The 19,736-nt window shown below is 33.6% G+C and overlaps 1 protein-coding gene across 1 annotated transcript in view; it reads right to left on the bottom strand.

Moving 5' to 3' along the window:
* Nucleotides 1-19,736, bottom strand: part of BRINP3 (BMP/retinoic acid inducible neural specific 3) — a 733,775-nt gene that overhangs the window by 370,750 nt on the left and 343,289 nt on the right. Inside the window, exon 3 of the mRNA XM_007953312.2 lies at nt 7,542-7,732. Coding sequence (XP_007951503.1) covers nt 7,542-7,732 — 191 coding nt within the window. The remainder of the gene's footprint in view (nt 1-7,541; nt 7,733-19,736) is intronic.

The raw sequence follows: 19,736 nt of genomic DNA, 5'->3' as shown, positions 1-19,736 counted from the left end.
AGCAGCCCCTAAGTCCTGTGCCTGCCTACTTAGGGATTCAGCCTTAAAATAGAGCTGCTGCCAAGTGAAAAGCAGGCCCTGAGCCCTGTTCCCACCTACCTCGGGCCCTGGTCTTAAGATAGAGCCACACCCAAGTGAAAAGAAGCCTCTGAACCCCACACCCACCTAACTTGGGGCTTGGCCTTAAAGAAAACTTTATGTTGAGGAAAATGTCAATCATAAAAGGGCAAATATTGTATGGTCTCACTAGTATGAAATACCTACTCTAGGCAAATTGAGATCAGAGCTTATTTATTTCCAAGGGCAGGAGGAAGAGACACAGTAGGAATCATTGTTTAGGAAGTATTGAGTGGTCTATTGAGGGAAAATTTGGAAATGGATATCAGTCATGGTTTCACAACATAAATATTGTAATGGATGTCACTGAGTTGTATACATGAAACGTGTGGACTTGGCAAATGTGTTACTATATTTATATAATTAAAACACACACAAAAAAGAGATGCTAAGATTTTCCTTCTAAGTAAACCTGACAACATTTAACAGGATTTGATATGTTGTATTTCATTTAATTCAGTTCAAATAACTTCTCATTTCCCTTTGATTTATTCTTTGACCCCTGAGTTATTTAGAAAATTGTTATATAGTTTGTAAATATTTAGGGTTCACCAGATATATTTCAATTATTGACACAAAATTTTGCAAGATTTGTATGCTTTTATACTTTTTATTTTATACTTATTAAAATTTTATTATGCCTCAAAACATGGTTTATCATTGTGTTTGTACATATGGCCTACAAATGCAAATGTGCACTTGAAAAGAATGAATGTTATGGTGTTGTTGGGTGGAATACAACATAAATGTCAATTATGTCAAATTGGTTGACCCACCTCCCCCGCAAAAAAAAAAAAAAATCAAATTCATTACTTTCAAGTCTTTTCTGACTCATAGCAACCCTACAGGACAAAGTAGAAAAACCCCATAAACTTTCCAGGGAAATAATCTCTATATAAACAGACTACTATATTTTTTCTGTCACAGAGCTGTTGGTGGGTTTGAACAACCAACCTTCTGGCTTGTTTAAATATGATTTTGCTGATGTTCTAATTTTTCTATCAATGATTACAAAGACAGTTAATATGTCAATAATTATGTATTTCTCTTCTATATTTATTGTTTTATATATTTCTTGTTTGAATCTAGGAAAATGGAAGACATCAAAAATGAAATGCAACACATAAAGATCAATAAATGAACATTCATGAGTTGAAATGGATAGTTTTTGGCCATTTTTAATTAGAGAAATATATAGTCTACTATGCTGGGAATGACAGATTGAATAGGAATGAGTCACATTCATTGTCAAAAAAAAAAAAAAAATCAAGATCTACTCAGAAGTACAATGCTGAAATGATAGTATAATATTCCTGAGAAGGAATATTAGTTAATATGATTGTTAAAAAAAAAAAAAAAAAAATCAAGATCTACTCAGAAGTACAATGCTGAAATGATAGTATAATATTCCTGAGAAGGAATATTAGTTAATATGATTGTTATTCAAATTTATGCTGCAACTACTAATGGCAAAGATGAATAAATTGAAGACATTTACTAATTTCTGCAGTTTGAAATTGATCAAATGTGTAATCCTGATGCACTGGTGATTGGAATGCAAATATTGGAAACAAAACAGAAGGATTTGTCCTTGGAAAATATGGCCTTGGTGATAGAAATGACTGTGGAAATTGAATGACAGAATTTTACAAAACCAACAATCTATTCATTGTAATTACATTTTTCATAGTTATAAACAGTGACTACACATGTGGACCTCACTAGATGGAATAGACAGGAATCAAATGGACTACAACTGTGGAAAGAGACAATGGAAAGGGTTAATATTATCCATCAGAACAAGGACAAGGGGAGAGTGTGGAACAGACAACCAATTGCTAATATGAAAGTTCAAGTTGATGCTGAAGAAAATTAAAATAAATTCATAAGAATTGAAAAATAAACTTTTGTATATCATACCTGAATTTAGAGATCATCTCAAAAATAGTTTTGACACATTGACTACTAATGACCAATCACCAGAAGAGTAGTGGAATGACATCAAGGACATTACACATGAAGAAAGCAGAAAGTTTTAAAAAGGCTGTAAAGAAAGATAAGACTAAATTGGATGTCAGAAGGGAATCTAAAACTTTCTTTTGAACATAGAGTAATTAATGGAAGAAATGATGAAGTAAATGAATGGAACAGAATATTTAAATGGGTGGCTCAAGAACATAAAGTAAATTATTATAATGAAATTTGCAAACACCTGGGCTTAGAAAACCAAAAGGGAAGAAAATGTTCATCATTTCTCAAGCTGAAATAAATGAAGAAAAATTTTAAGGCTGTGAAGAAAATATTGAGGGACATAGGAGGGGCATCAATAGAACATGGAACAAATACACACAGTCAATGCATCAAAAAGAATTGGTCAGTGTTCAGTCACTTCAAGAGGTAGTGTTTGATCAAGAACCAATGGTATTAAAAGAAGAAGTCTAAGCTGCACTGGTAGCACTGGTAAAAAACAGAGCTTAAGGAACTGACAGAATACAATTTGAGATGATTCAACACATCTATGCAATTCTGGAAGCACTCACTCATCTATGCCAAGAAATGTGGAAGGCAGATAATCAATGGTAAATTTACTAGAATGCATATTCCTGCCTATTCCAAAGAATGGTGTTTCAACATATTGGGAATTATTGAGCAGTATCAATTATGTCTCACACAAACAAATTTTACTGAAGATACTTCTAAAATGATTGTAGCTATACATCAACAGGGAAATGCTGTAAATACAAGCCAGATTCAGAAGAAGACACAAAATGAGGTACACTATCATTGATGGCAGATAGATATTGGCTGAAAGCAGGGAATACCAGAAAAATATTTATCTGCATATTATTGACAGTACAAAGTCATTCAACTATTTGGATTATTAAAAAAAAAAAACTGTGGATAACATTGAGAAAAATGGTAATTCTAGAATTTAATTGTGTTCATGTGGGACTTATACATAGGCCTTGGGCTGCTGATGCTTCAAACAACATAAGGGATACTGCATGGTTTATAATCAGGAAAGGTGTGTGTCAGTGCTATATCCTTTCACCATATTTATTCAATCTGTGTGCTTAGTAAATAGTCTAAGATGTTGGGATATATTAGGAATGGGGCATCAGGCTTAGAAGAACACGTATTAACAATCTGCAGTATGCAGATGACACAATCTTGTTTACCAAAAGCAGAGTACTTAAAGCATTTATTGATGTAGTTCAAAGACTATAGCCTTCAGTATAGATTATACTTCAATATAAAAAATATAAAATTCCTTACAATTGGGCCAATAAGAAAAATCATGATAAATGGAGAAAATATTGAAGTTGCCAAGGATTTCATTTTACTTGTATCCACAATCAAACCCATGGAAGCAGCAGTCAAGAACTCAGATGATATATTGCATTGGGAATATCTGCTGCAAAAGACCTCCTTAAAGTATTAAAGAGAAAAATATATCACTTTGAGAACAAAGGTGCATTTGTCACAAGTTGTGGTGTTTTCAATTAAATCATACACATACAAAAACCAGAAAATGAAGATGAAGACTAAAGATACCACCTCAGAAACCCAAGGAGAGGTTGCTTTGAGTCAGTTCTGACTTGACGGCAGTGAGTTGGTTTGTTTATATATAAGCTAAGGAGCTCTTGTGGTGCAGTGCCTAAGGCATTTGACTCCTAAACAGAAGATTGGTGGTTCAAACCCACCACCTAAAACCTCTAGCTGCTTAATGGAAGGAAGATGGAGCAGTCTACTTTCAGGAAGATTTACAGCCTTGGAACCCAATGGGAGTTGCTATGAGTTGGAATTGGCTTAATGGCAGTGGGTTGGTTTTTGTTTGATATATATAAGCTGGAAAACTCTGGTTGTGTGGTGGTTAAGTCATTCAGCTTCTAACCACAAGTCTTCAGTTCGAAATCATCAGCCTCTCTGCTGGAGAAAAGTGAAATAGTCTGCTTCTATAAACATTTACAACTTTGTAAAATATATAGGACAATTCAACTCTGTCTTAAAGGGTCACTGTGAGTCAGAATAGACTTGATGGTAGTGGTTTTGCTTTTACATTTATATATAAATTAAAACGTTCTTTGAAAACCCTAAGGGGATTTGCCATTAAAAAGAGAACCAAACATGAATAAATAAATAAATTAATTAATTAACATGAAATTAAAATCTCCAGGTATTATAAGTGGTTTACTTATAGATTTTCACATCTTGGTTCTTCTTAAAATAGTTATTGTTGAGCACATCAAAACAAATAAAAAAAAAAAACTTTTTAGATTGTATTAATTTCACTCTCAAGGAACAAAAGTGTCCTCAGAAAATAATATTTGATGTAAATATCATTAGTTGGAATAATGTCAATTAAATGGGTCACATGGGTGTTTTAGTTATTCTTTTTTTATTATTTACAGATGTATTAATGGACTACTATCTACTTTATATTTATAATTGTAAGAGATGAAAACAACTAATTGCCCTGTTCCATTTTCTACAAACTGACTCATAATTAACACTAATTGCCTAACTATTTTGTATTTTTGCAATAATTATCATGATAAAAGATGGTATGATTTTGCAGACTTTAATTATATTTTTTTGCTGTTATCTGGTAGTTATCTTATTTGACTTTATTCTTAAACAATACTGTCTCCTAAATTCTGTGAATCAAGGAACAACTTCATTTGGTATTTATTCAAAAAATTAAATACCAAATAAATAAATAAACAAATGCCTACTGTTCGACGCTTAAAATGCAAGGTATATTACCTAAGACAACATATTATGAATACTGCTACCCTTAATTTGAATTTTTAAAATAGAAAAGCAGAACATTGAATCTTTAAGGATATAGTAAAGGAATTAGACTCCTGATTTCAAAGATATTACATTGCACTGAATTGTTTTTTCACCTACAAACAATTTCATTTAATTGAGTGCTCTTGGAACTTGCCTATTCTCTTCTTTACCTACCCATTTCCACAAACTCTTGTTAACTTACATTTTTAAGCACTTGCAATCCTAATCAACATTATATTTGAAGAGAGGTACTTATCATCTGTGCAGAGATTAATGAAAATAAAAGACATTCTATACAGAAAACTACACAGACCCATAAAAGTGTATATGTAATTCAAAGAGCCTTTGGACCTCTTGAAGTACATATGAATACTATGTGTCCAGCTCCATTCTCACTTGAAGATATGGGCCCACATGCTCTAGCACAGAGTCTTTCCCTGGAACCTTCACAATAACGGCAACCAACTCTGGAGAGGATCATCATTACAACTTACTCAAAAAGAATTCCATTCAGGTATTAATAAAATACCAAAGATCCAACTGTCCTCCTGCCTTTGCCCCTCCCCACTACCTTACCATTGTCCCCACTATGCACTTCTGGTGCCTGGGTTCTTAGCCACGTTGTTGCTATCTGGCACTAATACCTCATGTCTTTTTTTAGACAATCTGCCCCTGTATCATTCCTATAATGTTGTTTCTTCACGTAGACCTAAAGCCCCACTCTTCCTTCTCATCTCTAACCACTCTGCAAACACTTTAAAATATTTTCCTTATGTGATCTGGAACATCTTTTATATAGTTATTGGAAAATGATCACTCCCTGAAGCCTTTTTACTGTGACACTGTTGACTCTGCTGCATCCCACGTTACTCCTCTTTCCTGCTCTTAGGTCACACATTTCCTATAAAAGTCATGCTCCTCTGGGGCTAATTTCTACCATGCATCTAGATTTGAACGTTCATGAAGAGTTACCATTGCCAGTTGTATCACCAGGATCTAAAAATAATAATTGCATACTATAGTTTATGCCATTAAACTTGTATATTTTGTGGCACATCTATCTCTTGTGAGGGAAAAGAAGTACGTACAAATGTCCATTTAAATTTTGACATAAATTGTATATGGATATTTCTTAGTATCAGTGCAAAAATTCTATTGTATAATTCCCCTGAGTGGTGAACAAAAGAAATCAATAGCCATATAATAAACACAGTTACAATAATGATGTCTTTTATTAGAGAATACAATTTGATTTATGTTACTATTTATATCATTGAAATTGATTTTTGAAAAAGTCTATTTCTAATTAACAACCTCAAGCTAAGTATCACAAGCAACATCTTATCTTAGCACAGTTTTAAACTAGGTAAAACATCTGCATTGTGCTGGCTACATTTTGTTCTGTTCTAGACTATATAAATACTATTTGTATATTTGTTTACTAAACATAACCGAAGCCCCACAGTCAGAAGAAGACTAACTATAATTGTGTAATTTACATCTATGGAAGTCTTTTTTCCCAACTTCTGCCACTACCAATATCGAAGTAATTTATTTGGAGACTTTGCAGTATTATTTGTGTCGCCCTTAAGCTAAAAATTGTCACATACCACTTTTTTGCTCTCTCTCCATATCTTGGGCAAAAGATATTGCTTGGAATAATTTCTTTCTAGCATTACCAATGTAACACTGAAGTAGTAAGTTTTCAACTGATACAAAACACACACATTAATTAAATCTCACAAATCAGTAAAGCAATATATCTAATGATTTTTTTTTTTAATTAACTATGAGATGGTACATTTAGAACATTGAGAAATGTTCTTTATATTCTGTTTTGTTTTAACTTAGTCTAGGATCACATTGTGCTGACTTTGCTTTGTTGATTTTGCAATGGCCTTTGGCCAAACACAATAACATGTTGACCTGACCTGCCAGAGGATTATATCTAAAAATTCTATTGTTTTGGAGACCACAGTTTGTTTTACCTTTTCTTTCTTTTTTGAGAGAAAATAAAAACTCAATTATTCTTTCATATTCTCAGTTCTCATAATGTCAACATTGCATAGTCAAAGGCAGAGAATTTTAAACAAATGCATGGTGTTGATTCACTAATTCTAGATTATGGTGTGTCTTGACATCTAGAAATGTAGCTAAGTACTTAGGCTTCTTAACTATATCTTAAAAACTTTTTGGGAGAATAAAGTTTCTCCCAAAACTAGGTTTCGTAATGATTTTTCTGCTGTGGACCACTTCGAAATTAATAAAACTCCTTCTCAGGATAATGTCTTAAAATACATAAATTAAAATGTGAAGGATTAAAAAAAAAGTTCTTAAAACAAAATTTACCCATGTGCACTTTGAAGGAGTCTTCACACCTCAGGTTAAGCTTATACAATTCAATTTGTGAAAAATGTTGACCCCATTATGAAGAGAAAATAATTATGTCAAAATGCTCACAATTTCATATTAAATATATTACATAAGTCAAAACAAATGGAAATATTTAAAAAACTTTTTTATAACATAATTATTTAAATCACTGACCCATGCAAATATATAAAAAGGCATTTTAGAAGTAGGAAAAATAATGGAAGAGCACAATTTTAGAGTAAAGTCATTCATACCTTTATGGCAGTGGATGCAATTTGAATATGGTGAAGTCTTCGAAGGGTGCTGTCCCTGTCAATGAAATAGGAAGCAGCTAATTGATGTAGTGTCTCCAGAGTGACTGAAGAGCTATTGGTGTTGGAATCACTTCCTTCAGATCGTTTGCTCAGCTTCCGCTTGTCCACAAAAATTGTGAGCGACTCCTCTCCTGCATTAACAATATTTCAAATTATGCCATTTTCCACTTAAAATCAATTTTTAATTATCTTCAGGTGGGAAAGCCTAGATTATGGACATTGTGAAACAAAGGAGTGATACACTTTGCATTTTTGTTGTTGTTATTCACATATGTTTTCCAAGCACCTAGAGAAAGGCCACTATTATAGCCTTTCAACATATATTTTGTGAATGTTGAATAGCTAGTTTTCGCTGAATGATTTCTCTAACTTTTGTTCACTTTCTTATGTAGATTAGCTTTCCTAATTTGGGGTGCATGACATGAAATTGTTGTTACTTAAAACTTTTTTAACACAAAAACATCATAGCAATATGGAAACCTGAGCAAGCATATTATTAGACTTAGCTTTCATTTGCACTTTATTATGCCAAATATATAAGTTAAATGCATATAACTTTCAAATATATACTCATATATAAATGGTAAATAATATATAATTAATATAAAATAAAAATAAATCCAGTTTTTAGAGTCTATGTAACAAATATATATATATATATATATATATATATATATATATATATATATATATATATATATATTTTAATATAGGGTGAAATGTTTTTCATATGTAGCTTGTGATAGAATACTGTTGAGATTCTTAACAGAAGTTCCCAAGCCAGGGAAAGACTGCAGTCATAAAACATCCATATGTACCTATTGCACACAGTTGTTTATTTCCTGGGTTCTCAGCAGTGGTAAACAATGAAATTTGTGTTTTTCTCTGGCTCTTGCTCTGATTCTTCTGAAGTATTACACGATCTTAGATTACTAGATAAAATCCCATTTAATCATAAAAACATACATGTACAATGAACTAAAAATGTTTTTAAACAATACTTATATATTCATATTGAATTACTTTTTAATGCAGAAAATGAAGGGTTTTTTTTGTTGTGGTTTTTTTTTGTTTTGTTTTTTGAGGATGATACCTTTCTGTTAAATAAGCTCAGATAAAAAGGTAAAAGAAAAAAAAAAAAATCCAGATTATTCCGTAGGACAAATAGCTGAAAATGAATTAACATTAAATAACTTTAAACAGAAAGATTTAACAATACTCTTTTCCTCAATTAGTAATAAATTCTGATGTTCCCAACACACAGTATTATATTAAAATGCTGTTTGTGAATAAACTTTATGGGGAACACTATCCTCCAAGGAAGTTTTAGGAAATGACAATGGATTCTCAAAGGCAATCTTTGAGATATATAAAAATATAGCTGCAGTTTTCAATATTCAAATACTGACAAAAAATATCAATGTAATTTCAGATTAGCATGAATCTGAGATCCTCGGACTTCCATATTCTTGGATGTTCATCTAGCACATAATTGTCAAACTTGATGCTTGTTCTACTTCTCTCAGGAACCCATCTGTCCTGGTGGCATTGTGCTCACTTATAAACTGAGAAGCCAAGTTTATAAAATGCCAAATTAGATTGTCTAGTAGAATAGTTTGCATCTCCTCCCCACCTTAAAAATAAATTTTAATATGACATAACACAGGCAATTATTCATTTCTATGAGTTCATACTTCTCTGAAAGAGATTATTAGGTCTGTTGATATATCTGTAGGGTGTCAACAAATGTTATTTCTAAAAGTCACATTCAGAGTTTGCATTTGGAACACAGAATGCATAATGTGAGTCAAGCCAATTAATGAGGATAACTAAAGAAAAAACTCCTGTAACAAGTTGGTTGCTCAAATCATTGATAGCATTAGGACACATGCCTGACAAAAACTTTGTGGGAGGAACTTCAGAACATAAAAGAAGAATACTTATAATATGATAGAAACAAACAACAATAACAACAAAAAGAAAACTCCAGTAATTATTTACTTCCAGAAAGAGAAGGTGAACCCAGTATGGAAATTTGTGGAAATGCAAATCAGAATGGTCAAGGAATCTAAGAAAATTCAAACATGCACCACGTTGTAAAAACGTACCAAAAGAAACAACAACAACAACAAAAATCTGCACATAGATATAGAAATCGCAACAGTGTTGTGGTTTTTGAACAAGTCACAACATTCACATATTGTCTGCAAATACTCTCTTCCTTAAAGACAAAGCCTCTTTCTGAGGAAAAGAAAAAACATATATATATACATATTGCACATATAAGCCATATTAAAGTAAAGCATGAACTCTGGGTGAGAAACAAGAAGTTTAGGAAGTTTATGGAAAGGGGCTCAAGGAAGGCAAATACTGGTGTGAAAATATATTTTGATATATATATTGATAATTAGAATCTCCCTAAAAAAAAAAAAAATGAAAATAATCATGTAACAGAGCATGGATTTAAAAACACAATTAAATATTCAATATTTAAAATTTAACTCCAAAGGACATTCCTAAAATAAAAGAAGAACCTACATATAGGCATACTTCAGAAATACTGGAGGTTCAGTTCCAGACCATTACAATAAAACTAATATGGTAATAAAGTGAGCCACACAGTTTTTCTGGTTTCTTAGTGCATATAAAAGTAATGTTTACACTATACTATAATCTATTATATGAGCAATAACATTATGAAAATTTGAAATATTGTGAGAATTATCCAAATGTGAAACAGAGAAACAAATTGACAACATACTGTTGGGAAAACGACATTGGTAGACTTGATTGAACCACAGTTGCCACAAACCTTCAGTTTGTAAAAAAAAATATAATATCTGTAAAGCTCAGTAGAGAAGCACAACAAAACAAGGTATACCTGTATTGAAAAAGAACATGAGATAACTAGGAAAACTTACTCAGAACGGTACATATAAAGAAACAGAAAATAAGTAAAGCATGATTAGGTCAGTGGGTTATAAAATCCAACCAGTAGCTAATCAAAAATAATAATGATTGGGAATGCAGAAATTATCAAACAATATCATTAATGTCATGTGCAAGTAAAATTTGCTGGAAATAATTTAAGAATAGTTGCAGCAGTCCATAAACAGGAAACCACCAGAAATTCAAGCCAGGTTCAGAAAAGGAGGTGGAATGAGGGATATCATTGTTGATGATAGATGGAACTTGGCTGAAAGCAAAGGATACCAGCAAGATGTTCACCCGTGTTTTATTGACTATACAAAGGCATTTGACTGGCTCATAACAAATTACAGACAATGGGAATTCCATAACACTTAATTGTGGTCATGAAAATTTTGTCCATAAACCAAGAGGCAGATTGAGTAGAGCAAGAGGATAGTGCAGGACTCAAAATCAGGAAAGGTGTGTGACCAAATTGTATCTTTCCCTACACCTGTTCAATCTGCATGTTGAACTAATAATCACAGAAGCTGGACAATGTGAGGAAGAATGCAGCATCAGGGAGGAAGACTCATCAACAAACTGTGATAGGCGGATGACACAACTTTGCTTGCTGAAAGTGAAGAGGACTTGAAACTGAGAAGTTTCAAAATATTTAATATGGATTACACCTCAATATAAAGAAAACAAAAATCCTCACAACTGGGCCAATAAGCAACATCATGATAAACAGAGAAAAGATTGAACTTGTTAAGTGTGGTATTTCAGTTTGTGTGTCAACTTGGCTGGGCCTGGTTGACTGGCTGGGCAGCTGGATGTAGTAATCTCCATGATGAGACTGGTAATCAACTCCATTATGAAATCTACATAATGTTTACTCAGTAAACAGCTGAGTAGCTGCCTTAGGGAACATGGTCTGCTTCCTGTATATAAGCAGAAGCTTTGGGGAATGGTCTCTAGCTTAAGGCACACTTGGACCCTGCATGTACCCATGTCATTGTTAAGCAGCCCCCAAGCTCCGCTGACCTTGGGACTTACAATGGACTTGAGTTAATGGCCTGCCTTGTGGTTTGGTGACATCGGGACTGTGCGTTTTTACTTGTCAACCTTGGGCTTGGAAGCCTCAGCAGCCAGCAGCTGTCTGAGTAAAGAAACGCCTCTAGCTCCAGTAGACCAGGAGCATGAGGTAGAGCTGGACCCCAAGGTTGAGGGGCTTTCACCCAGCCCCTGTAACCTGGCATTTTTAACTTGGACTTAAAGCCTCCAAACTCTAAGAGAATAAACTCCTGTTTTTAAGGCCATCCCATTTGTGATATCTTCTTGTCAGAGCAGCACTAGAACATCAAGGATTTCATTTTACTTGGATGCAAAATAAACTCTCATGGAAATATCATCCAAGACATGAAACAAAGAATTACACTGATGAATCAGTTACAAAAGACCTTTTTAAAGTGTTGAAGAGCTAAGATATAATCTTGAAGGCTAAAATGTGTGTAACCCAAGCCATGTTATTTTCAATTGCATCATATGCATAAGAAAATTGGACAATGAATAAGGAAGACTGAAGAAAAATTAATACATTTGAATTATGGTGTTGGCGAAGAATGTTTAATATACCATGAATAGGCCAAAGAACAAATTGTCTTGGATGAAGTACAGCCAGAATGTTCCTTAGAAGCAAGGATTGCAAAACTTTTTCTCTTATACTTTGGTCATGTTTTCAGGAGGATCTACTCCCTGAAGAAGGATATCATGCTTGGTAAAACAGAGGATTAGGGAAAAAGAGAAAGATCATCAACAAGATGGATTGACAGAGTGGCAGCAACACTGAGTTGAAGCATAGCAACTGTGGTAGTTAAGGTTATGTGTCAACTTGGCAAGCCTGGTTTTGAGTTGCTGGGCAGCTGGATGTAGTTATACCCCTTGATGGGACTGGTAATCAACTCCATGGTGGAATATAGTGTGAGCAACTGAGGAGGTGCCTTAAGGAGTTGGTCTGCTTCAAGTATGTTAGAAGACATGGTGAGGAAGATCTTGAGCTTCTTGGCATATTTGGATCCCACATTTGGTTGAGGCCTGCCATGTTGCCTGCTAATCTTGAGACTGTTTCTGGACTTGAACTAGTGTCCTGCCGCATTGCGTGATAATTTTTGGACTGTGCCACTTTACTTGTCACCCTTGGGTTTGTCAGCCTCAACAGTCAGCAGCTGCTTGAGTTAAGAGATGCCTCTAGCTCCAGTGGGCCAGGAACAAGAGTCAGAGCTAAAGCTAGAGGTCAAGAGCCTTCACCCAGCCCTTAGAGCTCACACTTTGAACTCAGACTGCTAGCCTCTTGAACTTAAGAGAGTAAATCCCCATTTGTTAAAATAATACATTTGTGGTATTTTCTGTTAGAGTGGCACCAGATAAACAAAATAGCAAATATTATGAATATGGCACAAGACTGGGAAATGTTTTCATTCTATGCTCTCAGTGGCACCTAACAACAACAATGTTTGGAATGCCCCATCTAAAACAGGAAACCAAATGTAAACTCCTTAAATGTAAAAGTATAAACTAGTACTAAAAATCATAGAAATAGACACTAATAAATAGATCAAAAGGCTGTCTTTTGAACAGAACAAGGGTATACTGCATGTTTTAAAATCAAGAAGGGAATGTGTCAGGGTTATATTCTTTCACCATACTTATTCAATCTGTATGCTGAGCAAATTCCGAGAATCTGGATTAAATGAAGAATGTGGCATCAGTTTTGGAGGAAGACTCATTAACAACCTGTGATACACAAATGACACAACTTTGCCTGCTGAAAGTAAGGATGACTTGAAGCACTTATTGATGAAGATTAAAGATTACAGACTGCAGTATGGATCACTGCAATATTAAGAAAACAAAATTCTTCACAACTGGTCTAATAAACAGCTTCACGATGGACAAAGGAAAGATTAAAGTTGTCAAGGACTTCATATTACTTGGTTCTACAATCAACTCCAATGGAAGCAGCAGTCAAGACATCACATGACGTTTTGCATTGGGCAAATCTGCTGTTAAAGACCTCTTTCAAGTGCTGAAGAGCAAAGATGTCTCCTTGAAGACTAAAGTGAGTCTAACCCAAGCCATGGTATTTTCAATCACCTCTTATGCATGTGAAAGCTGGACGATGAATAAGGAAGACCAAAGAAGAGTCGATGCTTTTGAGTTGAGGTGTTGGACAAGAATGCTAAAAGGGCCATGGTCTGCTAAAAGGACTAACATATCTGTCCTGGAAGAAGTGCAGTTGGAATGCTCCTTGGAAGTGAGAATGGCCAGACTTTGTCTCACTTACTTTGGTCAAGTTGTCAGAAGGAACCATTCTCTGAAGAAGGATACCAAGCTTGGTAAAGTGAAGGGTCAAAGAAGAAGGGAAGGCTCTCAAGGAGATCAACTGACACAGTGGCTGCAACCATGGGCTCAGGTGTAGCTGATCGTGTGGCTGGCACAGGACCAGGCAGTGTTTCATACTGTGGAGCATAGGGTTGGTATGAGTCGGAGATGACTCAACGGCAACTACCAACAACAAATGCTGCTGTTGTTGTGTGCTGTCAAGTTAGAGACTTGACTCATTGTGACCCCTCCTTGGGTTTCTGAGGCAGTTTCACTACGGAAGTAGATTACCCAACCTTCCTTCTGAGGAATGGCTGGTGGGTTTGAACCACCAGCCCTCTGGTTAGCAGTCAGGTGCCTTAGACACTACACTACCAGAGCTCCCCCTAACAACAATAAATAGAAAGACAATTTGTAATTGAAATGGAATATTCAACATTGAAACATGTCAATTTTCTCTAAATTAATTTATAAATTTAATCAAATCTTACTAAGAAACACAACAGGTCATTTTTCTCTTTGTTTCTGAAATTAGTCATGTAAATTCTGTATTTTATAAACAAAACAAAATCAAATGAAAGTCACCAGGTACCTACTCCAAAATTATAAGTTAGAGCAAACATGCCTCATCATATATGAATGTATACTGTAAAACCTATACAATTAAAGCAGTGTAGTGCCATAAATCAGTGTAAAAACCTGTGTTAAAAATGTGGATGTTTTAGTAGATAGACTAACAGACCAGTACAGAAACTTCATAAAATGCATATGGAAATGTAATATATGATAAAGATGAAATATTGATTCAGTTTAGGAAATATGGGCTTTTAAATAAATATAATCTTGACACCTGAATAGTTAAATGGAAATTAAAGTATATGACTATAACAGAAAAAGTCCAAACAGTTTAGATAAAAAGTAAAATAAAATAAAAGTTAAATTAAATCACATACAAACTTTTTTTTTTTTTTTCTGGCACAAAAATAGCATAAGTAAATTAATTTTGTACTTTCATCAGCATGTTGGGAAAAGATAATTGCAATTTATATAATGGAAAAAAAGGCTAATATTTTTTTAACATTTAAATAACTCCTAATATTAAAAAAAATGAGATTAATTAATTAATAGAAAAGTAAATAAAAAATAAAAACAGAATGTTTATATATGAGAGGATAGAAGTAGCCCTAATAAATTTGAGATGGTAACGTGTCATAGTAGGAGGGACACAAATTGAAAAAATGCTGTTATCAGGTACACAAAGCAGGTTAGACTTTTTTTCTGAGTTCCTGAGAGCTGTATTACACCAGAGGCTAACAAATGGTACCCAAAGCTAACTAAGCCTCAGGAGGTGTGATCATGGCTATGTGGTGAGACCAATAACAGCTCTGAGCTTTGAGGCCTGATGTAACTTCCTGATTGTTGACCATGAATGGGAGAAGGTAGCTCTTCCTTTTTTGGGAAGACCTAGACTGCACACTATTCATCTTTTTTTGTATTCTTTTTGGTTGAGATAAATCTGTAGTAAGTATGGTATGCTCTCTGTGAATTATGTGAGTCATTCCAGAAATTTACAGATCCAAAGGAGCAGTAGAGGCTGGTTGATCTGATATGTCTTCTTGATCTTGTGTCTAATATCCTAGGAGTGTAAATGAAATCTCCTAATTTGGGGTCAGCTAATCTGAAATGGATGGAGTGACACAGACTGCGAACTTTGTCGTTGGTTTCTGCTGACATAGCCCCAGATGGCTGGCTATGAGAGAGAGAAGGACTGTATGGGTAACTAGAATCTGTACTGAGCAAGGAAGGGAATGTGAGATTTCCACAGGATATGTGGAATGGGATTTTTTTCCAACCACACAATTTAGTATTAGATATGTTTGATCTTCATCTCCCTGGATTGATTCAAAGAATCACATTGCAATTATGGTATGCCAAAACCAAAAAGTTTGTTAACATAGTCTGCTGGCAGGCTGGTTGTTTGATAAATTGCTGCTGAGAATGAAAAATGATATAAATCATGCAGAGAGATATTTGGCAATATTTACTAACATTTGACTCAGTCAATCTAAATTACTAATCTCTCCCAAAGAAACCTTGGCTAAAATATGCAAAAGATTTCTCAATGTGTTTCTATTTCTAATATTTGAAGTATTTGAAATGCCTGTCAGTAAGAATAAACTATGTTCCTTCACACAGCATAATACTGTGCAGCTATAAAAAATCAATGAGGATAATTTCTGCATTGACTGGTAACCAGAAGGTTGACAGTTCAAACCCACTAGCCACTCTGCAAAAGGGAAATGTGGCAATCTACTTCCGTAAAGATTTACCACCTCAGAAACCCCATGGCAGTTGCTACAAGTTGGAATTGAATAGTTGGCAACGTGTTTAGGGTTTTGATATGTTAAAGGGTTCTGGTGACATAGTGGTTAAAGCATTTAGTTGCTAACCAAATGGTCAGTAGTTCAAACACACTACCCACTCCATGGAAGAAAAATGAGGCAGTCTGCTTCTGTAAAGGTCTACAGTCTGGGAAATTCTAAAGGGTTGGTTAAGAGTCGGAACTGACTTGATGTCAATGAGGTTTTTTTTTTTTTTTTTTTTTAATACATTTGTTTGATTTTGGCAAAAGAAACACTAAAAGGACAAACCAAAAACTTGTATCAATATCACCCATAGGAAAATGATATATGTGGGGGGAGGACAGTGTGGAGTTTTCAGCTTTGGAAGCAAGACTTCTTTAAACGTACCTTGTTATGGTGTTTAAACACTAGAGGCATTACAACAGTAACAACAATATTTAGTTGTTTATAAAAGTAAAATTTAATACAAAAAGCAATATCTAAAAATTAAAAATAATATTCCTGATATTTCACATTTGTGAAAATAATTATTTTAAGTGACTTTAGAATACAGTGTTTTGAATGTACATTCCTTTTGAAAACATTTTGTTATGATTTGGGTGGAATTTTACAAGGCAGGTTCATTTTGTATTCAACAGTTCATACACATATTGTTTTGTGACACTGATTACATTCCCCATTTTCTCCTCCTATTTTTTCCCTGTGTTTACCCTTTCCCTATGTCCTTCTTGCCTGTGCATTCTTGCCTTCCTAGCTTTCTCTCTGTGCAAACTGTTGCCTTTCTGATATTTCGTTGAAGATGAAGTCATGAAGGCTAAGGTTTATGTGGTCCATTAGTCCTTTGGACAAATTAATTATTTACACGTGTCATTTATTATCTTCACTTTTTTTTTTTTTTTTGCTGTAGACAAGAAAAGACTAATAGTTGCATCTTAGATGGTCACTTGCAAGCTTTTAAGATCCCAGTTGCTACTCACTAAAATAAGATGTAGAGCAATATTTTTGTATACTATTTTGAGTCAGTTGAGCTTGACGTTCTCCATGACCATACTCCATAGTCTACAGCAACAATGACTCACTCCTTCAAGGTGCTTAGTAGTGGCTAATAAGTTATCCTAATTTGCTTCCTGCTAGCTTTGCATTGCTTATGGACATTTTTTAGAGAACATACCAATACATATGTAGGGATATTATCTATGTATGGTTATTGGTATATTCTCAATGGATGTACAATTTTTTTTTTTTACATTTATTTAAAACACAACTAAAGGCACAAAAACAATTAATGTGATTCTGTAGTATTTTTGTAAGTAAAAGTGTTAGTAGTATGGTTAATATGGTATACGTATGTGGGTATATGGGCGCTATTAGACTAAGCTTTCTACTTTTGGGTATGTCTAAAATTTTTCATTTAAGAAACATAATGACATGAATCCTTACAAATCTAATTCCATGCCTTATTCATGTTAATTCATAACAAAAATTTCTTACTATTGGTGAGTTCATGACATTTATGTTATGTTGACAGGAAAATCCTAAATGACTCTGCAGTTCCCAAATGATTACTTTTGAAAATAAATCTAACAATTTTGAATAAAACTTCCAAATTCATACTCACTATATCCACAATGTTTTCTGCAGTTTCCTGTATTTGAAAGGTAGATTAACAGTACTTTTTACCTTTTTTTTTATTTTAATGTTGTAGTAACATTAAGAATAAGACATCTAGCAGCTCACCACTTTTCACATTCACAATTCAATAAAATCAATTGCATCAATTATGTTTTACAATAATTACAAAAAAATTGTCATAAAATTTTCCATTTACATAAGTAAAACCTCTGTGTTCTCTAACCAATGATTTTCCCTTCCCCCTGTCCTTCCCATCACTGGTTACTACTAATAAACTCTTACCTCCATAGCTTTCCCAATGGCAGGCATTTCATAATAGTGAAGTAATAAAATATTTGTTTTGCTATTAAAATCCAATGCCTCTTCTATTTAGTAATATGTTAACTTTAGAACATTGTTTCAATAGATACTTATTGAACACTAATTTTGTCTTAAGGCACATACAGATACAAGAAATCCATTTAAATATGTGAAGAGAAACTTCCTCACTGTATTTCCCTCTGAATGTTAGTGAATTTTCCCTTACTGGAAGTGTTCAAGCATTCATCATCATGAATAAGAAGGGTTTACATTTTCTGCCTACTGGATAAGAAAATGTTTTCCTTTTTTTTTTTTAGAATCTGTATTTGTTTGTAAGTGATAGGTAAATATCTTTTCCTGGCTTTATTCTGAATAATAAATATATGTTTCAGGCAACAGGGAATATCAAATGAAAAAAATGTAGTTTTATTACATATTTATTAATACTTCAGTTATTAAAAAATTTTATAAACTCAAATGGAAGATTTCTGAAAATGATATGATATAATTAGGGAAAATAAAACTAGGTTTAGAATCAGGTGTCTGTAAAGGCAAACTTGGATAGCCTAGGGTTCCACTACTTGCTGATTATGAGACTTTGGCAAAGTTATAATCCTTTGAGAATGCCTATTTCTAAAACAGAAACAATGTATTTTTCTCCAGTGTTTGGGAAGATTAAACAATATGATTTCTATATATTGTGTGGCTGCATGCATATTATAGGTACAGTAAATGTCAGTTTCCTCTCCTTTCTCTTTTTATTAAGGTTTAACAATAAATGAGCAAGCTTAACATTTTCCTAAAGTGGAATTTCATAGATATTAAATTTCACACAGGAATCTGGACTTAGTCAAATTGCTTTCCAGCAGATCTTGCAATCAAGATATGTGGGATTATTGAAGATAGTAGGAGGTTATTCCCTCCAATAACTGGATAAAGAGAACCCATTAATAAATTTCTCACAACTACTTTCTACAGTGGAACATTAATCCACACACACCAAAGCTTTCCCTGCAGTGAAGTGAGGAGTTGAAATCTGCCATTTATATTCTGGTAATTGTTTTCACATTTTTAAATTTTTATTTAATGAATGTTCTGTTTTAATCTTCACTTAAAATAAATCAGGCAATTATTTGATGTAAGCTGGCTAGCTTGTGCTAACTTTCAGGTTTTGTAAATTATAGATTGCTAAATGTATAAGATATTTTGAGAGACCACTCAATCTACATGGAAGATATGAATATTTCTTTCCATATAAGATATATATTTTTTTCTAAATTATATACAACCTCCATGTTTTGATGCTAATTACAATCTACATATGCTTTGTGATTTTTGCAGTCAATCTTGAGAAAGAAAATTACTTCTCAACTTTTACTGTATATCATTCTCAAATATTCAATTATAAAGGCTCATCAGAATTCTAGGTAAGTGACTGTATTCAGTATTCAGATTTTAAAACTGAGATGGTATTACTCAGTCAACTAAAACTCTGTGTTCAAATTTCATTTTTATTCATATTTTTTAAACCAGCTGTAGCTCATAAACA

Source organism: Orycteropus afer, unplaced genomic scaffold (genome assembly GCF_000298275.1).
Source record: "Orycteropus afer afer isolate SDZICR_OR568_19922 unplaced genomic scaffold, OryAfe1.0 scaffold00386, whole genome shotgun sequence".
NCBI lineage: Eukaryota > Metazoa > Chordata > Mammalia > Tubulidentata > Orycteropodidae > Orycteropus > Orycteropus afer.
Note: the sequence above shows the minus strand (reverse complement) of the source record. Positions and strands in the feature narration are given on the sequence as shown.